At 44.0% G+C, this 22013-nt stretch overlaps 1 protein-coding gene and 1 non-coding gene across 2 annotated transcripts; both read left to right on the forward strand.

Moving 5' to 3' along the window:
* Positions 1-394: 394 nt before the first annotated feature.
* RPL30 (ribosomal protein L30) lies at positions 395-10402 on the forward strand. The gene is made up of 5 exons (XM_073679631.1): positions 395-499; positions 613-657; positions 4935-5080; positions 6872-7002; positions 10309-10402. Exons 2-5 carry the CDS (start codon positions 637-639, stop codon positions 10359-10361), a joined length of 351 nt encoding a protein of 116 aa, XP_073535732.1. The 5' UTR covers positions 395-499; positions 613-636; the 3' UTR covers positions 10362-10402.
* LOC141266289 (small nucleolar RNA SNORA72) lies at positions 7055-7187 on the forward strand. Its single transcript, XR_012320333.1, has one exon. It is a non-coding gene; the product is annotated as a small nucleolar RNA SNORA72 (small nucleolar RNA).
* Positions 10403-22013: the final 11611 nt, after the last annotated feature.

Consider the following 22013-nt stretch of genomic DNA (forward strand, 5'->3'; position numbering starts at 1 on the left):
CGTCATGCTTCAGTTCCCAACACAGGGGCACAAGAAATCAAGAAAACTTCCAGAATCGCTGATTTCTTGTTTTTTTCAGGCGTAGTTTTGGCAGTGGCTGGGAGATTTGTTGATGTCTTCCCTCTCTCTGTCTCTCTGGGAGCCTCTGGGATGTTCCAGGAGCGCTGAAAAGCATATCCTAGACATTTAAGTAAGCCAAATTAATTACAAAGTTAATTTTTTTATAGATATATATGCATACATATATACATAAATGGACATGTTATAAAAATAGAATAAGCTTATAAACATATTCTGGCTCATTTAATGCACCACTCAAAAATTCACTCCTATAATTTTATGTCTCCTCTTCCTTTCCGTAGCGCTGCGTTTCATCTCTACCTACGTCCTAACTAGCCCCGCCCCCTCCTCGCACTGTTAGACAGGCGGTATCAAAAGCGTTGCATTGTGGGAGCGTCTTCCTTTCTCCGTCCCCGGCCATCTTGGAGCGAGACCTCTGGTGAGTCGAGCTCCGGATATTCGGGGATTTTCTCACGTTACGAAGTCGGTATCGGCCCGGTACAGTAGAGCAGAGTGCATGGCGCCTTACTGTGTGTTTCCTCTCCTCTACAGGTCCGGGATACCTGCGCAGCAATCATGGTGGCCGCAAAGAAGACGGTAAGTGCGGCCTCATGTCTCACGTGGAGCGGAGGATGGATGGGGCTGCCCGGGCCGAGGTGGCAGGATCCGCCTGTGCTCACAGGGGAGAACCCCGGCCTGGGGCAGGAGCGGGGCCGCAGGGGGCACAGTGGTGATCAGTGTCACGTGTCCTGTACAACACGGACCCGGATGTGGGGAGTAGTAGTAACATGTCTATGGGCCGTATGATGGGGGGAGTAGTAGTAACATGTTTGTGGGGAGCACAGCCCCGGATGGGGGGAGTAGTAGTCACATGTCTATGGGTCGTATGATGGGGGGAGTAGTAGTCACATGTCTATGGGTCGTATGATGGGGGGAGTAGTAGTAACAGGTCTATGGGTCGTATGAGGTGGGGGGTAGTAGTAACATGTCTATGGGGAGCACGGGCCCCAGATGGGCGGGAGTAGTAGTAACATGTCTATGGGTCGTATGATGGGGGGAGTAGTAGTAACAGGTCTATGGGTCGTATGAGGTGGGGGGTAGTAGTAACATGTCTATGGGTCGTATGATGGGGGGAGTAGTAGTAACATGTCTGTGGGGAGCACGGGCCCCAGATTGGGGGGGGAGTAGTAGTAACATGTCTATGGGTCGTATGATGATGGGAGTAGTAGTGACATGTCTATGGGTCGTATGATGATGGGAGTAGTAACATGTCTATGGGTCGTATGATGATGGGAGTAGTAGTGACATGTCTGTGGGGAGCACAGACCCCAGATGGGGGAAGAGTAGTAATAACCTCTCTGGATTTATTAAAATGTACATTGTACAGTGTGGGACTGTGATAAGGGAGAGTAGTAGTAATAGCTGGTCTATGGGCAATAGGAACTTCTGATGAGGAGGGTAGTAGTAACATTTCTGTGGACAGTAGGGGCCTGTGATTGGGCACAGTAGTAGTAATATTTGGTCTATGGGCAATAGGAGCTCCTGATGGGAGTAGTAGTAATAACATTTCTTTTGAATTGACACCTCAAAATGACAGATGTGTAATAAACATTATGGACTCCTGATGGGAGTAGTAGTAACCACTCTATAGATTAATTGAAATTACATAGATGTCATATACGGTACCGGACCCCAATAGGTGGAGTAGTAACATGTATGTGGACAGTGCTGCATTTTGATGAGGGGAGTAGTTGTACTTACTGGACTGTGTACAGTATGGGCCCTTGATGGGGAGAGTAGTAGTATTAACATCAGGGCTGTGGATTCGGTAAGCCAAACCTTCGACTCCTCAATTTCCATGACATCTACTCCATGACTCCGACTCCCTCCTACATGGCTCATGTTTAAGTGATAAATTTACTGTAGCACAGATTCATCTCAGCTAAAAGTCTAGACCCTTAGATCAGGAATAGGACAGACATTTATAGGATATTTCATAACTTTCCCAAATTCTTCTGAACAATATTCCCCACAAACTGCATTGAACTACTGTACCCAATTTATTATATATTGTCGGAGTCGGTCCATTTTATACAGGCTCAGACTCTACAGCCATGATTAACATGTTTGCAGATGGACTCCATGAACTGGCAGATTTATTATGAACATTATGGGCTTCTGATGGGGGTAGCAGTATTACATGTTTATACAGTACAGACCAAAAGTTTGGACACACCTTCTCATTTAAAGATTTTTCTGTATTTTCTTGACTATGAAAATTGTACATTCACACTGAAGGCATCAAAACTATGAATTAACACATGTGGAATTATATACTTAACAAAAAAGTGTGAAACAACTGAAAATATGTCTTATATTCTAGGTTCTTCAAAGTAGCCACCTTTTGCATTGATGACTGCTTTGCACACTCTTGGCATTCTCTTGATGAACTTCAAGAGGTAGTCACCGGAAATGGTCTTCCAACAATCATGAATGAGTTCCCAGAGATGCTTAGCACTTGTTGGCCCTTTTGCCTTCACTCTGCGCTCCAGCTCACCCCAAACCATCTCGATTGGGTTCAGGTCTGGTGACTGTGGAGGCCAGGTCATCTGGCGTAGCACCCCATCACTCTCCTTCTTGGTCAAATAGCCCTTACACAGCCTGGAGGTGTGTTTGGGGTCATTGTCCTGTTGAAAAATAAATGATGGTCCAACTAAACGCAAACCAGATGGAATAGCATGCCGCTGCAAGATGCTGTAGTAGCCATGCTGGTTCAGTATGCCTTCAATTTTGAATAAATCTCTCACAGTGTCACCAGCAAAGCACCCCCACACCATCACACCTCCTCCTCCATGCTTCACGGTGGGAACCAGGCATGTAGAGTCCATCCGTTCACCTTTTCTGCGTCGCACAAAGACACGGTGGTTGGAACCAAAGATCTCAAATTTGGACTCATCAGACCAAAGCACAGATTTCCACTGGTCTAATGTCCATTCCTTGTGTTCTTTAGCCCAAACAAGTCTCTTCTGCTTGTTGCCTGTCCTTAGCAGTGGTTTCCTAGCAGCTATTTTACCATGAAGGCCTGCTGCACAAAGTCTCCTCAAAACAGTTGTTGTAGAGATGTGTCTGCTGCTAGAACTCTGTGTGGCATTGACCTGGTCTCTAATCTGAGCTGCTGTTAACCTGCGATTTCTGAGGCTGGTGACTCGGATAAATTTATCCTCAGAAGCAGAGGTGACTCTTGGTCTTCCTTTCCTGGGGCGGTCCTCATGTGAGCCAGTTTCTTTGTAGCGCTTGATGGTTGTTGCAACTGCACTTGGGGACACTTTCAAAGTTTTCCCAATTTTTCGGACTGACTGACCTTCATTTCTTAAAGTAATGATGGCCACTCATTTTTCTTTACTTAGCTGCTTTTTTCTTGCCATAATACAAATTCTAACAGTCTATTCAGTAGGACTATCAGCTGTGTATCCACCAGAGTTCTGCACAACACAACTGATGGTCCCAACCCCATTTTTAAGGCAAGAAATCCCACTTATTAAACCTGACAGGGCACACCTGTGAAGTGAAAACCATTTCCGGTGACTACCTCTTGAAGCTCATCAAGAGAATGCAAAGAGTGTGCAAAGCAGTCATCAAAGCAAAAGGTGGCTACTTTGAAGAACCTAGAATATAAGACATATTTTCAGTTGTTTCACACTTTTTTGTTAAGTATATAATTCCACATGTGTTAATTCATAGTTTTGATGCCTTCAGTGGGAATGTACAAATTTCATAGTCATGAAAATACAGAAAAATCTTTAAATGAGAAGGTGTCCAAACTTTTGGTCTGTACTGTAGATGGACACTTAAAATCACATGTCATGTACAACAAGATCCTGATGGGGTTAGGTAGTAATAACATGTTTGTGGGTAAACACTGTGTGTATCGATCTATATCCCTCCAATTCCACCTCAATAGTGAGGCTTCTTCTTGGGAAGGTGGGCACACAATTAAAGGGTTATACCTTTTTATAATCTCCTTTCCCTTGCTGATCATTGAGCGTTCGATCACTGTGATGCCGAGCTCTGTGCTCTGCAGATCCACGTCTTCAATGTAACAGGTGCACATGCTCGACCTCCAAGTCATTAATTTCCTATGGGACTGACTATTGTGGGCAGTAAAGACTATGTACAGAGCAGAGGTAGAGCACGCGCACCCCCACTACATCCAGGACGGGGCTCTGCACAGTCGGATTCCAGTGTTCAGAGCCCAAACTCAGAATCTCTGGGACCCCCCGTAATCAGAAAGGTATCCACCCCCCACCCCATCCTATGGAAAGGAGATGCCTTATTGTATAGGGAATAATCCTTTAAAAAGAACTCTAGTTCTGCAATATTTTTTTTCTCTTACCATATAAATGTGTATTCATTTTGAAAAGTTTCCCTTCTGGGAAATTCATGATCATGTGGAAACTCTGGCGCCCTGGCATCCATGTCCGAATGCAGGTAGTCCACATCTGATGACTATATATTGGCATTTACCAAGGCCTCCTAACATGGGTGAAAGGAAGATGGCAGCAGTGTGGCGCCTGTCAGTGCCCTGTGTGATTTTCTGGCAACTTCTTGGTCCAGTAAAGGAACCTCATTTCGTGTAATCGGCATAGTTGTAATGTTGAAGATACTAGGTCCCCACTAATAACATTCCAGTGCCCACCTGACTATAGATGCTGCACAGCGAAGATTGTCGGGGCACCTCCCTAGAATAATGGAACCTGTTGGTCATTCATAATGCACCCAGTCTAGTTCAGTGACAGGTTCGGCTCTGCTCCATGCTTCTGAAAAACATGATCGAGTTATAGTGTTTCGTTCAATGCATTTTATATCCTTTATAGAAAAAGTCCCTGGAGTCCATCAACTCAAGACTTCAACTTGTGATGAAGAGTGGCAAGTACGTCCTGGGGTACAAGCAGACATTGAAGCGGATCCGTGAGGGCAAGGCTAAACTTGTCATTCTTGCCAACAACTGCCCAGCTCTGAGGTGAGTGGAGGAGGGGGGGTCCATCATCTTGAAATACATGTAACTTGGTGCTGGTCCGATGTATGGGAGCAGGTCCCTCTGAGCAAATGGCACAGTCAGAATACACGAGGCATTGTCTGAGTCCAGTGTATTTGAGGTGAGGGCTTTTCTTGCCCTACAGGTCAGTGATTGCAGGGTAAGTGCAGCCCACTAGTCACTGACGAGAGTGGTGTCTGCTCTGCTAGTTTAGTTTCCTGGTCTGACAGCTCCCCCACCTGATTGCCAGAATGAGAAACTCGTGTCCCTCATTCTTCCCCTCACTGCAGGATCACATTTGTGACCCTGAGATGTTTGGATCCTCCCACCCATAGGCCCAAATTCTTCCAATACGGAAAATGTTCACTCCGGTCTTGATGAAGGGGTGTGTTGGGAGTCAGACGTGCATGCCTCTTAATGAATTCTGAAAAGTGGCGCCTCTGTGTGGGCCTTGCTGCAAGTCTTACTACAGTCAAGGACTGGAGTAAGATTTCTGGTGTAAAGAATAGACCAGGAGTTGTTTGTTTCCATGCCCCAGCTTTGCCCACTTTGTCAGAGCTGTGCAAAAGTGGCACAAGACTGGCAAAAGTCGAAAAATATGAACACTGCCTCGCATTTCACCAAAGTTTTGCAACGTTTCTAATTTTTTTATGCCAATATTCTGGCATACAAGCTTTGATGAATCTGTCCTATAGACTCTGCATGCAGCACATGCATAACCTGCTGCTCTGTGGTTGTCCACCTGGCCACAGTCATAATCGCATATTATCCAGCGCTGTCCACTCACTCATTTCTCAATGGGAAGTCAGCGGTGGCCATGACTGTACAATCCCCACACACCTGCTGAGCTACAGGCGTGATCGGCCAGTATCGTGCATGTCTACCATACATTAGAGTGGGACATGCACATCGTCCACTGTATAACCTTTTTAGCTTGTAGATATAACTTGATCATCTTGGAATACCCCTTGAAGTGTAGTAGTCTATACACCAGCCCTCTTAATATCTGAAGTAGGAAAACTCCCACATGAGTTAGGCGAAGGTGGATTTTTAGATAAGGTTGATCCAAATGTAGCTATACAAATTTTTTTTTTAATAGCTTTTTAGTGTAGTGGGATTTCTTTCCCCATCATGAAGCATCACAACCATCAGTGTCCCGTTGAACATGTTGTGGGGGTTCCAATAGGCAAACGCCGACCTTTCCTTCTGTTTAACTTCTAAAGGTGCTTTCGCATTGCGTCTAGGGTCACGTTCGCCGGTCCCGTCAGGGCATATGTCCGAACCCCCAGCAAAACTGCATCCGGGCGTATGTGCCAACAAGGCCATAGACTGTAATGGTGCTGGCAGAACGAACGTCAGAGCTCTGACGTGCATCACTTTCGGGAGTGTACGCCTACAGCGCACGTTCGCTCTTTCCGGCACCATTATAGTCTGTGGCCCCGTCAGGGCATAAGTACAGATCCCGTTTTGCTGGGGGTTCGGACATAAACCCAGACTGTACCAGCAAACTTGAATCTAGGCGTAATGTGAAAGCAGCCTTCCATAAGTGGTTGGTCTGAATCAAGCACTTTGGCGGTTAAACAGCTGGGTGCAGAGCTCGCTCCAATCAAGGTAGGTACAGCCGGGTATCGGCTGTATGTTACAGCTAGCACCCTCTGATGACTCTGCCTGATAGAACATGAATGTAATGCAACCCATTCCGGTGTCACTTTAGACTGTTCTGCAGAAGATGTGAAGGCTACAAGTTTTATTGTTTCCTAACGTTTTGCTCCACAGAAAATCAGAGATTGAGTATTATGCAATGTTGGCCAAGACTGGAGTCCACCACTACAGCGGCAACAACATTGAGCTTGGTACAGCCTGCGGCAAATACTACAGAGTGTGCACACTGGCCATTATTGACCCAGGTAAGCTAATCACAGGGATCTCATTTCTCAGGGGTTTGTGCTGCTGCTCTACGTGCGAATATATTCTCGCCGGATTGATCTGTCAGTAATCAGTTCCGGGCTAGACATTCGCTAGATCAGCACCAGTCTGTGTCCTCAGTACTGGCCCATTATGCAGTACTGATTGTTAAAGGCTGGTTACACTGGGACTCCCAGGAGAGGCTGCACAGTAGCGGTGCTGGAGGTTATTGCCGTCAACTCTTACTTTTGTTTTTTTTTTGTTTCTTTAGGCTATGTGCCCACGATGCAGAAATGCTCCAGATTTTTTCCTGAGCGTTTCTGCATCTCCCTGGCAGAAAAAAACGCATGCGGATTGTACATGCAGATTTTACATGCGTTTTCCTGCCAGGAACATGCGGATGTGAAGCGTTCTTCACATGCATTTCCGCATGCGGGTTGTCAAGCGCTTTCCAAGCGATTTTACCATCACTTGGAAAGTGCTTGACAACTTGGTCACACTATATAAATCCATGCAAACAGCATGTATTTATATAGTGTGACCCGAGAGAATGTCAAAAAATAAATATATACTTACCCTCCGATGGCCCGCGCTGTCTTGCTTTGCTCGGTCCTGGCAGCGGTAGAGTGAAGGACCTGCCAACGTCAGCGTCGCGTGACCCGTCACATGACTGACGTCAGCGCAGGTCCATCATTCCATTGCGAAGTGCCGGGAAGCAAGGAGGAGTGCAGCGAGGGCTGCCAGAAGGTAAGTATACATTTATTTTTTATTTTCTTTTTTTTTACAGCTTTTTTAATGGTACCTGGGTGTGGAGGAGAGTCTCCTGTCCTCTACACCCGGGTACCATCCGCACATTAGAACGCCCCAATTACACAAGTACAGATGCAGTCTTGCGGAATTGGCGCGTTCTAATGCAAGTCAATGGCGGCGAAAACACAGCACTTCCGCAAAATAATTGGTAGTGCTGCGTTATTTTCCGCAATGATAATCTGCAGCGGAAATTTCCGCAGCATGTGCACAGAACATGTGGATTATCATTGGGGAACATGGCAGGCCTTCTACCAAGCGTTTAAGCGTTTCTGCAGCGTTTTTGCCGCTGCGGAAATGCTTAAAAAACGCATCGTGGGCACACAGCCTTATACGTCTGATCAGCATTTTGCAAGTCTACAAAGAGGCAGAACAGGAAGTGTCGGATTAGTGCGAAAACAGCAAGATTTCAACTTTATTTTTGCAATTCACTTTTTAAGAGACCTTTTATGTACAGATTTCCAGGCAATTGGCATAACATACAAACTTGTCTTATTGCAAACAAATTTTTCCAGTAAACTTTTTTTCGTATTCAGATCAACACTAAGGTGTTTGATTTGGACTTAAAAGGGTAGTCCGATCTCCCAAGATCCTATTCCAATATGTGGTAATGGTAATAATAATAGCAAATACCTCAGATTAAAAATGTAGTATAGTTCTTCTGATTCGCTATGTCTTTCCCCATGTGCAGGGCATTTCAGTAGTTTAGGTATCCTTGGCTACAACCACTAGCAACTAACTTACTATATGAGTGGTCGTAACCATGGATACCTCAGCTACTGCAATGCCCTGCACATGAGGTAAGCAACATGGCGAATCAGGAGAACTATACTGCATTTCTAATTGGAGGTATTTGCTAATATTATTACATCAACATACTCTGATAGGATCTTGGGAGATGGGAATACCCCTTTAAGCTAATTCTACTTATAAGTCAAGATAAAAAATTGCTAAATACATTTTTAATAAGCTTCCTGTTGATTTAAGTGTGAAAATATTATAGTACAGTTTCCATTTTTATTTTTTTCCTTGCATGCCCCCCCCTTCCCGAAAAAGTAAATTCTTGAAGCATTTTTGCCTCTAAGCAGCTCAGAATTTGATGACTCCATGAGTTAGAAGCAAGCGCTGCTACACATATATATACACAAACCGCATGTAAATCTGCACCAAAAGTGGCGATTTGGTGCCTCTGGTGGCAGAATGCAGAACCGTCGCTCACATTTATATTTGCATCTTTTAGCGGATAATTTTTATTGAAGTTTTAAAGAGAGAAGTTTACTATTCAGCATGGTCGCCCTGTTTCTGAGCATATGCGCTCATTACCAGGGTGTCCCAGGCAGGAAAGAATAAAGAAGCCTGGAATCTGGAGTCTTTATCTAGAACAGTGCTGTGTATATAGTAGTCACTTAGTTTTGGCTCGCTCCAGATGAGCCGCAGCTTCTTCTCCATGATGGTGGAATGGCTGTTTTAGCCGTGCAAAATAAATAAATATTCAAAAATACATTTTAGGGAGAAATTCCACAAAATGTGAATTATCACCCTTGATTTCTTTAAAAAAAGAAGAAAAAGTGTAAAGTATACGTCTCGGACAATCTAGCTAGCACTAAATATCATTATAGGAATATTTTAATAAAAGCCAACTATAATGTTCTTTCTACCAATTTTGTCAAATTTAGGAAACCCACGGCTGTTTTTAGTTTCGTACGTTGTATGGCCAATATATGCGCTAATCATAATGCATTTATAGATTCCCATAGTGTTGACTAATCCCGCAGTCTTTAGCCTTTGCTTTAATAGGAGGATTTCACCCCCCAAACTATTTGTATGGGCATGTCTCTTTGAAAGATAAGTCCAGCAATAGCGTTACATGGCCAGTCTGTTACTGAGGAATAGGCGTTCCAATTGATATGCAATTCAGGCTGAAGGGCTACAGTAGATCTGAGCCTCTGTCACTCCAGATCTATTTCCTGCCCAGCGCCACCTTCTCCTGCCTGGACGATTCCTTTGCCTGAAGTCGCAAAGCATTAGAGGCTTTCGGAGGATATAAATAAATATAATTTGCAAAAACTCATTTTTATTCCTTTTTTTTTTTTTGAGCCCCAAACAGAAGGAGTGGATAGAGAAGGTAGAATTCTTTATACTGTGAAACCGATATATTCACATTGGTTTATACGGATTGTACATGTATTTGTTTAATATTAATGTAAGTGGTGATTTAAAAAGGGAAAATAAAATGGATTCTGGTGTGTAACTGATTTGGAAGAACCACATGTGTCTTTACCACTCTGTTGTACAAGTGAAGCATGTATTTTACATGTATAGGAAAAAACCAAAATTACCGCACATCTAAAGGAAAATCATGATAAATCACAAATAGTTTTTGCTGCAGTTTTAACCCCACCCTAACTGTAATGTAAGATTTTCCATATCAGATCAGGACCATAGCTGATTGTAAAGCCTATGTTGTTGCGTCTATTAACCATGTCCTTTCTGCCTTTCAGGTGACTCTGATATCATTAGAAGCATGCCCGAACAGCAGCCCAGCGAGAAGTAACTCTACACCAAACTGTTAATAAATGACTGGTTTCCAGTAAAGCCTCCTGTGGTTTTTCATTAGTATGATGAATTGATTAGTATTACATACTGCACTGAGGCTTTCACATGTGATGGGTGGGGAGTCCTAGTGCTGGGACCCCACTTACTGAGGGGCAAAGATCCTGTGTTTTTTTGTGCTTTTGAGACCAGCAGGACTGTGCTGCAAAGGGGCGAGGAAGGGGAGGGTGTGCATGTTCACATGTGTTTAATGAGATTGCTATAAATCCCATCCACTTTACTGAAACTTTAAGACACTGCAGCTTTATTGTATTTATGCTCTTTTCAGATTGTTTTGAGTTGTGTGATTGCTGTGTACACCAGAAAACCTGTTATCTACAAGAACCAGCTCCTAATCGACTGAGACAAAAAGGGAGTCTATCAGTCTTGGGGCTCTTTCACACATCAGTATCTCCTGTACGAGTGGTGACCGTTTCCACACGTACCGGAGACACTGACACACGCAGACCTATTCAAATCTATGGGCCTGTGCACATCTGTGGGTTTTCATGTACCATGTGTCCGTGTGCTCCACACGGAGACAAGTTTTTTTTTTGTGGCAAATACACAGTCTGCAAAACGTCCCACACTGATGACATCCATGTGACACATACCGGCGCCTGGGAATCAGTGTACAGTTCATGCTGTTCCCAAGCACCGGTGCTGAACACTGCTCTCATCATGGTTCCCTGCCGATGCTGCGATCAGAACCAGCAGGAACAATGAGAAGGGTAGTGGTAGTCTGATCCTGCAATGTCCCCACCTGTAAAAATAAGAATAAAATCCATGTACTTGCCTCTCTTAGGTGTTCCCCGATGTAATCCATGTGACCGCTACTGCCGAGGAGCCGGAGAGAATGAGCCGCTCTGGAGCTGCACTCAGTGAGTGACAGGACGCTGCACCTCCGGAGCGGCTCATTCTCCCCAGCTCCTCGGCAGCAGCGGTTGCATGGATTACAGCGGGGGGACACCTAGGAGAGGCGAGTAGATGGATTTTATTTATTTATTTATGGGGACACTGTGGGATCATAATAATAATAATAATAATAATAATAATAATAGTTTATTTTTATAGCGCCAACATATTCCGCAGCACTTTACAAATTTTAGGGGGGACTTATACAGACAATACAGAATAAGCATATCTCATATCAAACGGAGTGAGGGCCCTGCTCGCGAGCTTACAGTCTATGAGGAAGTGGGGGAGACACAAAAGGTAAAAAGTACATATATTGTATAATGCAGCCTTGATATACTGAATAGGATAAATAATAATACATGGACTGGTCGCCAGCCAGTATGTGTGCAGTCCTGACAGAGGCTTTTATGTGCATGGTTGGTTTGAACCCGAAGTTGAAGAAGATTTTAATATGGGGGAAAGCTGGGATGGACAGAGTGTGTTTAGGTGATACGCCAGTCTAAAGAAATGTGTTTTTAGGGTTCGCTTGAAACTGTGGGTATTGGGAATTAATCGAACTGTCCTGGGTAGTGCATTCCAGAGAATTGGCGCAGCACGCGAGAAATCTTGGAGACGGGAGTGGGAAGTTCGGATTATGGAGGATTTTAGTTTCAAGTCATTTGCAGAACGGAGGGCACGTGTAGGGTGGTAGACTGAGACAAGGGAGGAGATGTAGGGGGGTACTGAAGCATGGAGCGCTTTGTGGGTAAGCGTGATAAGTTTAAAACGAACTCTATATTGGATGGGCAACCAATGCAATGACTGGCACAGGGAAGAGGCATCTGAGTAGCGGTTGGCGAGGAATATGATCCTGGCTGCTGCGTTCAGGACGGATTGGAGAGGGGAGAGTTTAGTAAGAGGGAGACCGATTAGTAGAGCGTTGCAATAGTCAAGACGAGAATGAATAAGAGCGACAGTAAGAGTTTTTGCCGAGTCAAAGGTGAGAAAAGTCCTGATTCTTGAGATGTTTTTGAGGTGTAGATGACATGAACGAGTGAGTGATTTGATGTGAGGAGTGAAAGAAAGATCTGAATCAAAAATGACCCCAAGACAGCGGGCTTGTAGCTGGGGAGTAATGGTTGAGCCACAAACGGAGATGGCAATATCGGGCACAGGTAGATTAATAGAGGGAGGAAAGACGAGTAGTTCAGTTTTTGACAGATTCAGTTTTAGGTAGAGGGAGGACATAATGTTAGACACAGCAGAAAGACAATCACTGGTCTTTTGTAGTAATGCAGGGGTGATGTCCGGAGCAGAGGTGTATAATTGGGTGTCATCAGCATAGAGATGGTACTGAAAACCGAATCTACTGATTGTTTGTCCAATAGGAGCGGTGTATAAGGAGAAAAGAAGGGGGCCTAGGACTGATCCTTGAGGAACCCCGACAGTAAGAGGAAGTAGGGAGGAGAAGGAGCCGGCAAAAGACACAGAGAAGGAGCGGTCAGAGAGATAAGAGGAGAACCAGGAGAGAACCGTGTCCTTGAGGCCAATAGTGCGGAGCATAGTGAGGAGGAGCTGGTGATCCACAGTGTCAAATGCTGCAGAGAGATCCAGGAGAATCAGCAGGGAGTAGTGACCATTAGATTTAGCTGTTAGTAGATCATTAGAGACTTTAGTGAGGGCAGTTTCAGTAGAATGTAAAGAGCGGAAACCAGATTGTAAAGGGTCAAGAAGAGAGTTGTCTGAGAGATAGCGGATTAGACGGGAGTGGACCAGGCGTTCCAGGAGTTTAGAGATAAAGGGAAGATTGGAAACAGGTCTGTAGTTGGCCGTGCAGTTCTGGTCGAGGGATGGTTTTTTAAGTAATGGTTGTATGCTGGCGTGTTTAAAAGAAGAGGGAAAGATACCAGATGAGAGGGAAAGGTTGAAAATTTTAGTTAGGTGAGAGGTGACAGCTGGAGCAAGGGACTGAAGGAGATGTGAGGGAATAGGGTCGCTGGTGCAGGTGGTAGGGCGAGAAGATGCAAGAAGCCTGATCACTTCATCTTCCGTGACTGGTTCGAAGTCAGAAAATGAGCAAGATACAATGTGGCGGGGGGGAGCATGCATAACATTTGGGGATTGGGAGAAAATTTCCTGTCGGATATGGTCAATTTTTTCTTTGAAATAGTTAGCCAGATCGTCAGCGCTGAGGTCGGTGGTCGGGGCCTGTGCTGTTTGATTGAGGAGAGAATGAAACGTGTCAAAGAGTAGTTTAGGATTATTGGAAAGTGAGATGATGAGGTTGTTAAAGTAGGTTTGTTTGGAGAGGTGAAGGGCAGAGTTATATGTTTTCAGCATAAATTTATAGTGGAGGAAATCTTCGGGCAGATTTGATTTTCTCCACAGCCGTTCAGCGCACCTGGAGTACCTCTGGAGAAGACGTGTTTGAGGCGTGTGCCAGGGTTGTCGCCGTCTATGCCGAATTGTTCTTTGTGTAGGAGGTGCGGCTTCATCCAGGGCGCATAACATTATTTTGTTATAATGCTTCAATGCAGATTCGGGACATGAGAGGGAGGAGATTGGGGCCAATGATGATTGCAACCTTTTTATAAATTTCTGGGTGTTAATGGCGCGTAAATTTCTATAAGTGTGGACGGTGGGAGTGCCTTGAGTAGAGTCACAGTTCTTGACAGAGAATGAAAGAAGATTATGGTCAGAGAGTGGAAGGGGAGAGTTAGTAAAGTCATGTACTGAGCAAAGCCGGGAGAAGATCAGGTCCAATGTGTTCCCGTCCTCATGTGTAGGAGAATTAGCAAGCTGTGAAAGGCCGAAGGAGGAGGTTAATGATAAAAGATGCGTGGCAGATGGGGAAAGAGGATCGCCAATTGGGATGTTAAAGTCTCCCATGATTATCGTGGGGATGTCGCAGGATAGAAAATTTGTAAGCCAGGCAGCAAAGTGATCCAGGAATTGACGGGGGGGACCTGGGGGGCGATAGACAACCGCCACTCGCAGGGAGAAGGGCCGGTAGAGTCTGACTGTGTGGGCCTCAAAGGACGGGAAGATAAGGGAGGGTACAGGGGGGATAACCTGAAAAGTACATTTTGTTGAAAGAAGCAGACCAACACCTCCACCTGATCTGTTGTCAGGTCGCGGGGTATGAGAGAAATGTAGGCCACCATAGGAGAGAGCTGCAGCGGCGGTGGTGTCCGACTGCTGGATCCAGGTTTCAGTGAGAGCCAGAAGGTTGAGGGAATTAGAGAGGAAAAAGTCATGGATGTAAGAGAGTTTATTACAAGCTGAGCGTGCATTCCAAAGGGCACAGTTGAATGAGACAGAAGATATGCAGGGAATATTAATGAGATTAGCAGGGTTTCTGAATGTAACAGGGAAAGAGTTAGTGTTATTATTACTGGAGGGTCCTGGGTTGGGAGAAATATCACCTGCGACTAATAGAAGGAAGATACAGAGAGTGAGTAGATGATTGAGTGATTTGTGAGAGCGTTTCCTGCGTTGTATGGTGGGAATGAATGGATCTGTGTGGTATAACATTGTGAAGAGAGCATGACAACTGTACATAGGAGAAGAGAGGAGTGAGGGATTAATATGGATGAAGTGTGCCGCATTTGTGGGTGAACGGTGAATGTGGATGATTGTAGCAACCAGAGTATAAATGGCACAGATACAAATGGTGAATACTGTTTGCCAAAAAGATGACCTGGAAGCAAGTTTGTTGGTTTGTCTTGCATGTCTTACCTGTCTCCTGCCCTGTCCAAATGCCATTTTCTAACTGCCAGGGCACTTTGCTAAATTATGGCACTTCGATAAAGTATGCATAAATGCCCCCGCATAAATGCCTCCCCTTAACTAAGTCTCAATATATAGGGACGTATCTGCTTAGATCTGCACAGATTTAACTCATTAACAATCAATCACTACCTTAAAAGACAACAGGAGACCATAAAGTGCAGGGGAAAAAAAAAAAAAAAAAAACAGACTAGTAAACTGGGCATGGATCATAAACTCTTAAAGTAAGTGTGATGACCTTTAAGTATCATGGAATAAAAAAGCTAGAGGAGTGAAAAAATATATACCAGAAATTGATAGGCTGCAGAGCATTGCATGGAGATATAATGCAGTTTTCAGGACAGATCACACAAGCAGTGAAAAATATATACCAGAAATTGATAGGCTGCAGAGCATTGCATGGAGATATAATGCAGTTTTCAGGACAGATCACACAAGCAGTGAAAAATATATACCAGAAATTGATAGGCTGCAGAGCATTGCATGGAGATATAATGCAGTTTTCAGGACAGATCACACAAGCAGTGAAAAATATATACCAGAAATTGATAGGCTGCAGAGCATTGCATGGAGATATAATGCAGTTTTCAGGACAGATCACACAAGCAGTGAAAAATATATACCAGAAATTGATAGGCTGCAGAGCATTGCATGGAGATATAATGCAGTTTTCAGGACAGATCACACAAGCAATGAAAAATATATACCAGAAATTGATAGGCTGCAGAGCATTGCATGGAGATATAATGCAGTTTTCAGGACAGATCACACAAGCAGTGAAAAATATATACCAGAAATTGATAGGCTGCAGAGCATTGCATGGAGATATAATGCAGTTTTCAGGACAGATCACACAAGCAGTGAAAAATATATACCAGAAATTGATAGGCTGCAGAGCATTGCATGGAGATATAATGCAGTTTTCAGGACAGATCACACAAGCAGTGAAAAATATATACCAGAAATTGATAGGCTGCAGAGCATTGCATGGAGATATAATGCAGTTTTCAGGACAGATCACACAAGCAGTGAAAAATATATACCTGTAAGAAGAGAAGAAAGATGGATATTAGCAATGCCATTTTCTAACTGCCAGGGCACTTTGCTAAATTATGGCACTTCGATAAAGTATGCATAAATGCTATATGCATAAATGCCCCCGCATAAACATACTAGCACTACCCTCATCATTGTCCCTGCTGGATATCTCCAGTACCATTTTTTCCGGCATCGGAGATATACAGACGTGTGAAACCGGCCTTATTGTGAGGGAAAAGACTCAAGACCCCTGTACATGAGTTCTTGGGAATTAACTGTAGCCTACCTGGCTTTCCTATTACTTCACGTCCTGATTAAGTGCAGAGCCAGGGCATGTGTTCATGCGAGTGTCAGCTGGGGAGAGCTGTGCATTGTGTTGGAGCCAGAGAGATAGAATCTATGAGAAGATTCTTCTCTCAGTATTGGGGCTCGTTCACACCACTATATTTTCAGATTGAGTGCTGTCTGTAACAAAACAGACCGTGCTGGGATTAATGTTGTTCATTGGGGCAGTGCAGACGACTGTTTTTTTTTTGTTCTTTTGCTGAGTGAATAAAAAATGCAGCATGCTCTAGATTCTTCCATAAATGGGATGAGACTTGCCTATTCAAGTCTATGGGTGCACCCAAAAAATCAAATACCATACGTATAGCATTTTGATTTTTACAGAATACATTGTAATTCTGTAATATAGGAAAATGTAAATTAATAGCCGCTGCTCTGAAATACAGATTGCATATAGATGACAAGTGAAAAGGAAATCATCTGAGTTTTCTGGATGAAACTTACAATTTTTTACGTTCGTGTGAACCTGCCCTTAGCTGGGATTCCCAGATCCGTGTATCGTAGTCTGATACATGGACTGACAGCGCATGTCCTGACTCGAGCTTGACAGCCTCATATACAGTACATCACAAAAGTGAGTACACCCCTCACATTTTTGTAAATATATATATTTTTTTTTCGTGGGGCAAAACTGAAGATAGGACGCAATGTAAAAGTCAGTGTACAGCTGGTATAACAATGTAAATTTTGGTGTGCCCTCTAAATAACACTCAGCCATTAATGTTTAAACCACTGGCAACAAAAGTGAGTACACCCCAAAGTGAAAATGGCCAAAGTGTGAATATTTTGTGTGACCACCGTTATTTTCAAGCACTACCTTAACTCTTGGGCATAGCGTTCACCAGCGCATCACAGGTTTCCACTGGAATCCTCCACGACAACATCATCACGGAGCTGGTGGATGTTGGGAGACCTTGTGGTCCTCCACCTTCCATTTGAGGATGCTCAATAGGGTTTAGGTCTGCAGACATGCTTGGCCAGTCCAGCACTTTTACCCTCAGTTTCTTTATCAAGGTAGAGGCGTGTGTGGGCTCATTATCATGTTGGAATACTGCCCTGCTGCCCAGTTCGAAGGGAGGGGATTTTGCTCTGCTTCACTATGTCACAGTACATGTTGGCATTCATCATTCCCTCAATGAACTGTAGCTCCCCACAGCCGGCAGCACCCATGCAGGCCCAAACCATGACGCTCCCACCACCATGCTTGACTGTAGGCAAGACACTTGTCTTTGTACACCTCACATGGTGCTGACATACCTGTTTGCCAAATAAGTTTATTTTGAGTCTTGCCAGACAACAAGATATGGTTCCAGTAATCAATGTACTTAAGGCCCCGTCACACATAACGAGATTGCTAGCGAGATCGTTGATACGTCACTGTTTTCGTGACGCAATAGCGATCTCGCTAACTATCTCGTTATGTCTGACAGGTAGCAACGATCAGGCCCCTGCTGTGAGATCGCTGATCGTTACAAAGCTTCCTGGGTCGTTGCGCTCCCGCTGGGCAGTGTGCATCGCTGTATTTGACACCTTATCAACTACCTCGTTAGCGATTCAGAACTGAGACGCGTAGGTGTGCATAAATTGGACTTTTCCGCGCCCCTCGTCCCCGATTGGTGGTCGCTACTGCGGCCTTCTTTTTCGGATCCCACCAGCGTTCTCCGGCTGTGACTCCACTTTTAAGAAATCAGACATCTTTAGCGAGGTAGGTATTATTTGGGGTCTCAAATGAGTTTCCATTTTTAATTCATTTATAGGACATCTACCAATTATCTGCTATCATTGCTCTTCAGGGAGGGAGGGAGGGAGGGCTTGGCTTCTATCTGTTTATTTTATATATTGCTTTTGCAGGGGCAGATATTTTAGGGGTCTCGTGCACACACACCCACACAGCACGTTTTCTGACACACTGTCCTGGCCAACCGCTTCAGAGTTTTTCACACGCCAATTAACATGAAGCTTACATCAATAGACTCTGTTGTTTTGGCCTGTTGCACGCTTCACAACTTTCTTCGTCGACGTGATGCAATTACGCACTGTCCGCCTGGCTTCGTGGACTCTGTGGACCTAGTCGATGGGGAAGTGGAGCTCGGTGAATGGCAATTGCAGGCCTTCAACCAGTGGGACATGGCAGAAACACCCATGATGCAAAGACCTGCAACAACTGCCAGTATTTTAACGGTCCTGGTGCTGTTCCTTGGCAGCATCAGAACCTATAGTGGGCAACTACTCATGTTTCTACACTACTGACATTTCTGTACTGATGTGTCTAATACACTGTGTGTTCTACTGTGCAAAAGCTTTGTGTCTCATTCTTTCAGTAGTAGCAGTAGTCACCGCAGTAAGCAGTCCATATATATATATACACATATGTATACACATGCATATACAGATACATACATACACGCATATACATTCGTGTACTCGTATGTAAACACATTCATCCATGTACTCATACATATTTTTAAGTACATAAATGTATACACATACGTTTACAGATAACTATATATACACATACTGAACATACAGATATGCATACACATAAATGGCCATTTACATCTCTCTATATATATATTCATATAAATATATGGACATCCATACATCTGTACAGGAACAATGCACACACCAGTGTTCCCGTCTGACCAGAGACGCAGTAGCGATGTTAAACCAAGGCCGCCCAATCAGAACGCAGTAGCGTCCACCAATCAGAGGTGAGGGGGCGCGGAAAAGTGATGTTATGCACGCCTTTGTGACAGTGCAGTCCCTATCAAGGTGTGGATCATTGAAATAGCTGCTGTGTGAAAGCGTCCCAACAACCGCCGAGATCGTTAGTTAGATCGCTGGGGCGGCTGAAATCGTTGGTAAGTTCTGCATGTTTGACAGCTCCCCAGCGATCACGAAACGACTCTCCAGCGATCCCGAAACTGTGACGCACTAACGATCTCGCTAGCGCTCTCGTTCTGTGTGACGGGGCCTTTAGTCTGCTTGTCTTCAGCTTCTTTAGAAGAGGCTTCCTTCTGGGATGATAGCCATGCAGACCAATTTAATAGTGTGCAGCTTATGGTCTGAACACTGACAGGCGCACCCCTACCCCTGTAACCTGCAGCAATGCTGGCAGCACTCGTACGGCTATTTTGAAAAGACCACCTCTGGATATGACGCTCAGCACGTGCACCCAAATTCCTTGGTCAACCATGGTGAGGCCTGTTCTGAGGGGAATCTGTGGTGTTAAACCGCTGTATGGTCTTGACCACCATGCTGCAGCTCAGTCTCAAGGGTGTTGGCAATCTTATAGCCTCAGTCATCTTTATGTAAAGCAAGAATTCTTTTTTTCAGATCCTCAGAGAGTTCTTTGCCATGAGGTGCCATGTTGAACTTCCAGTGACCAGTATGAGAGATTTTGAGAGTGATAACGCCAAATTTACCACACCTGCTCCCCATTCACACCTGAGACCTTGTAACACTAATGAGTCACATGACACCGGGGAGGGAGAATGGCTAATTGGGCATAGTTTGGCCAGTTTCACATAGGCATGTACTCCCTTTTGTTGCCAGCGGTTTAGACATTAATGACTTATTTAGAGAGCACACCAAATGTACACTGTTACACCGACTACTGTACATTGTATCAAAGTGTCACATCTTCAGTGGTGTTCCATGAAAAGATACAATAAAATATTTACAAAAATGTGACGGGTGTACTCACTTTTGTGATATACTGTACATAGATTATGCACTTATTGGCCATGGTCTCTGAGCTGAACTCGGCAGCCTCACATATTAGGGTGACAGTCAAAAAAATTACATACATTTTTAGTTCTCAACCCTGGGAATAATTCCCTTTGGTGTGATTGTAACATACATAGAGTTTCGTAACATTGCAACATTGTTTACTGGTGGTTTACATCACAAAACTAACAATTATTTGTAATGTCTTGCAGCAAAGTAAATGTACAATTTTACAGTGGTTTCACTTTTTTTAACGAACCACGCTTTATTTGGTTCAGGATAGTCCTGGAGATGCTTCTCCACACGCTTTAGAATAAACTGTTTCTGGTCTTCTTGATCGCTCAGTGATGAATCGAATGTACTCATGAGTGCAGTTCATCATTCACGATTTCCAATCCGGTGACTTTTGAGGATGCATCGTTGTAACTTGCATTGGCGCCACAGACAAGGATCTGGATGAAGAAAATCTTGGTTTATTTCCAGTGCAACAAACAGTTTTTTAGTGTTGGACGACATGAAGTGAAGAAGCTTCTTGTGTGACACAAGGTCTTTGGCGAGTTGAGCAGACATCTTTGCCTTCTTTCTGCAGAGCCAGTACCATCTTAACCTTTTCTGTGATTGGAACTTCACTATCAAAAATGCCAAACCCCCCATAATCTCACTGAGATAGCACAGGTTTCTGTGGAAAGTTTTTATTGCTTCCTCAGCAACAGGCGCGTTGTTTCCTTTGTATGCTACAAGTTCTTGGAGTAATGTCAAGTCATTTTGCGGCGATATGGCTGCGATCTGACAGAGGTACCAAGCATTCAAGTATAAGTGGACAGTAAAAGTGCAAAATTGACGGAGATTTTTTAACTCTGTCCAAGTTAAATGAAATTGGTGACGAAACATGAAGATCTTCAGAGCGTATATCACTTTGGCCATCCATCGGGCCCTATGGTAGGCACCTGGAGTGTTGATGTGTACATCTGGGTTTGCCGGCGAGCCAAAGAGTAGGAGTGCCAGTGTTAACAATTCCTTGTAATCATCTCTTGGATTGCATTGTGCAAGCTGGTTGGTTCAAAATTCAACTAGACACTCCTTAAGTGGACCTTGCTCAGTTGAAACTGTCATCTTCCTTCCCAACCAAAAACTTTGTTTTGTCCAATTGATTCCAGGCACCTGAAAATCTCTTGAACAACTTTATATTTGGACGTGTTGACGCCGGCCACAATTTATCAAACGCTTGCAATAATTAGTTTGTGAATGTGGTGCCTACACGGCAAACTCATTAGTTTTGTGCCAGTGTTACTACTGGTTGTGGCGAATGACATAAACTTCAGTTTACCATAGTTGCTGCAAATCACCCTAATATCGCTCATCAACACTTACTTTAATTTATAATAGTAATCTGCAAGTAAATTTCAGGCAAAAAATAGACAGTAAAAGACACAATGGGAGCGGTGTAGGCTGCTGCGTAAATGTTTAGAGATTAGACTTACCTAAAGCAGTGAATAATACTGAACGTTGTCTGTAATCTGGCAAGTTTACTTTGAGACAGGAAATACAGGTGCTTCTCACTAAATTAGAATATCATCAAAAAGTTAATTTATTTCAGTTCTTCAATACAAAAAGTGAAACTCGCATATTATAGAGTCATTACAAACAGAGTGATCTAGTTCAAGTGTTTATTTCTGTTAATGTTGATGATTAAGGCTTACAGCCAATGAAAACGCAAAAGACATTATCTCAGTAAATTAGAATACCGTATTTTTCGGACTATAAGACGCACCGGACCATAAGACGTGCCTAGGTTTTAGAGGAGGAAAATAAAAAA

This window comes from Phyllobates terribilis, unplaced genomic scaffold (genome assembly GCF_046119375.1).
Source record: "Phyllobates terribilis strain yellow unplaced genomic scaffold, ASM4611937v1 Scaffold_4__5_contigs__length_816908805, whole genome shotgun sequence".
Lineage (NCBI taxonomy): Eukaryota > Metazoa > Chordata > Amphibia > Anura > Dendrobatidae > Phyllobates > Phyllobates terribilis.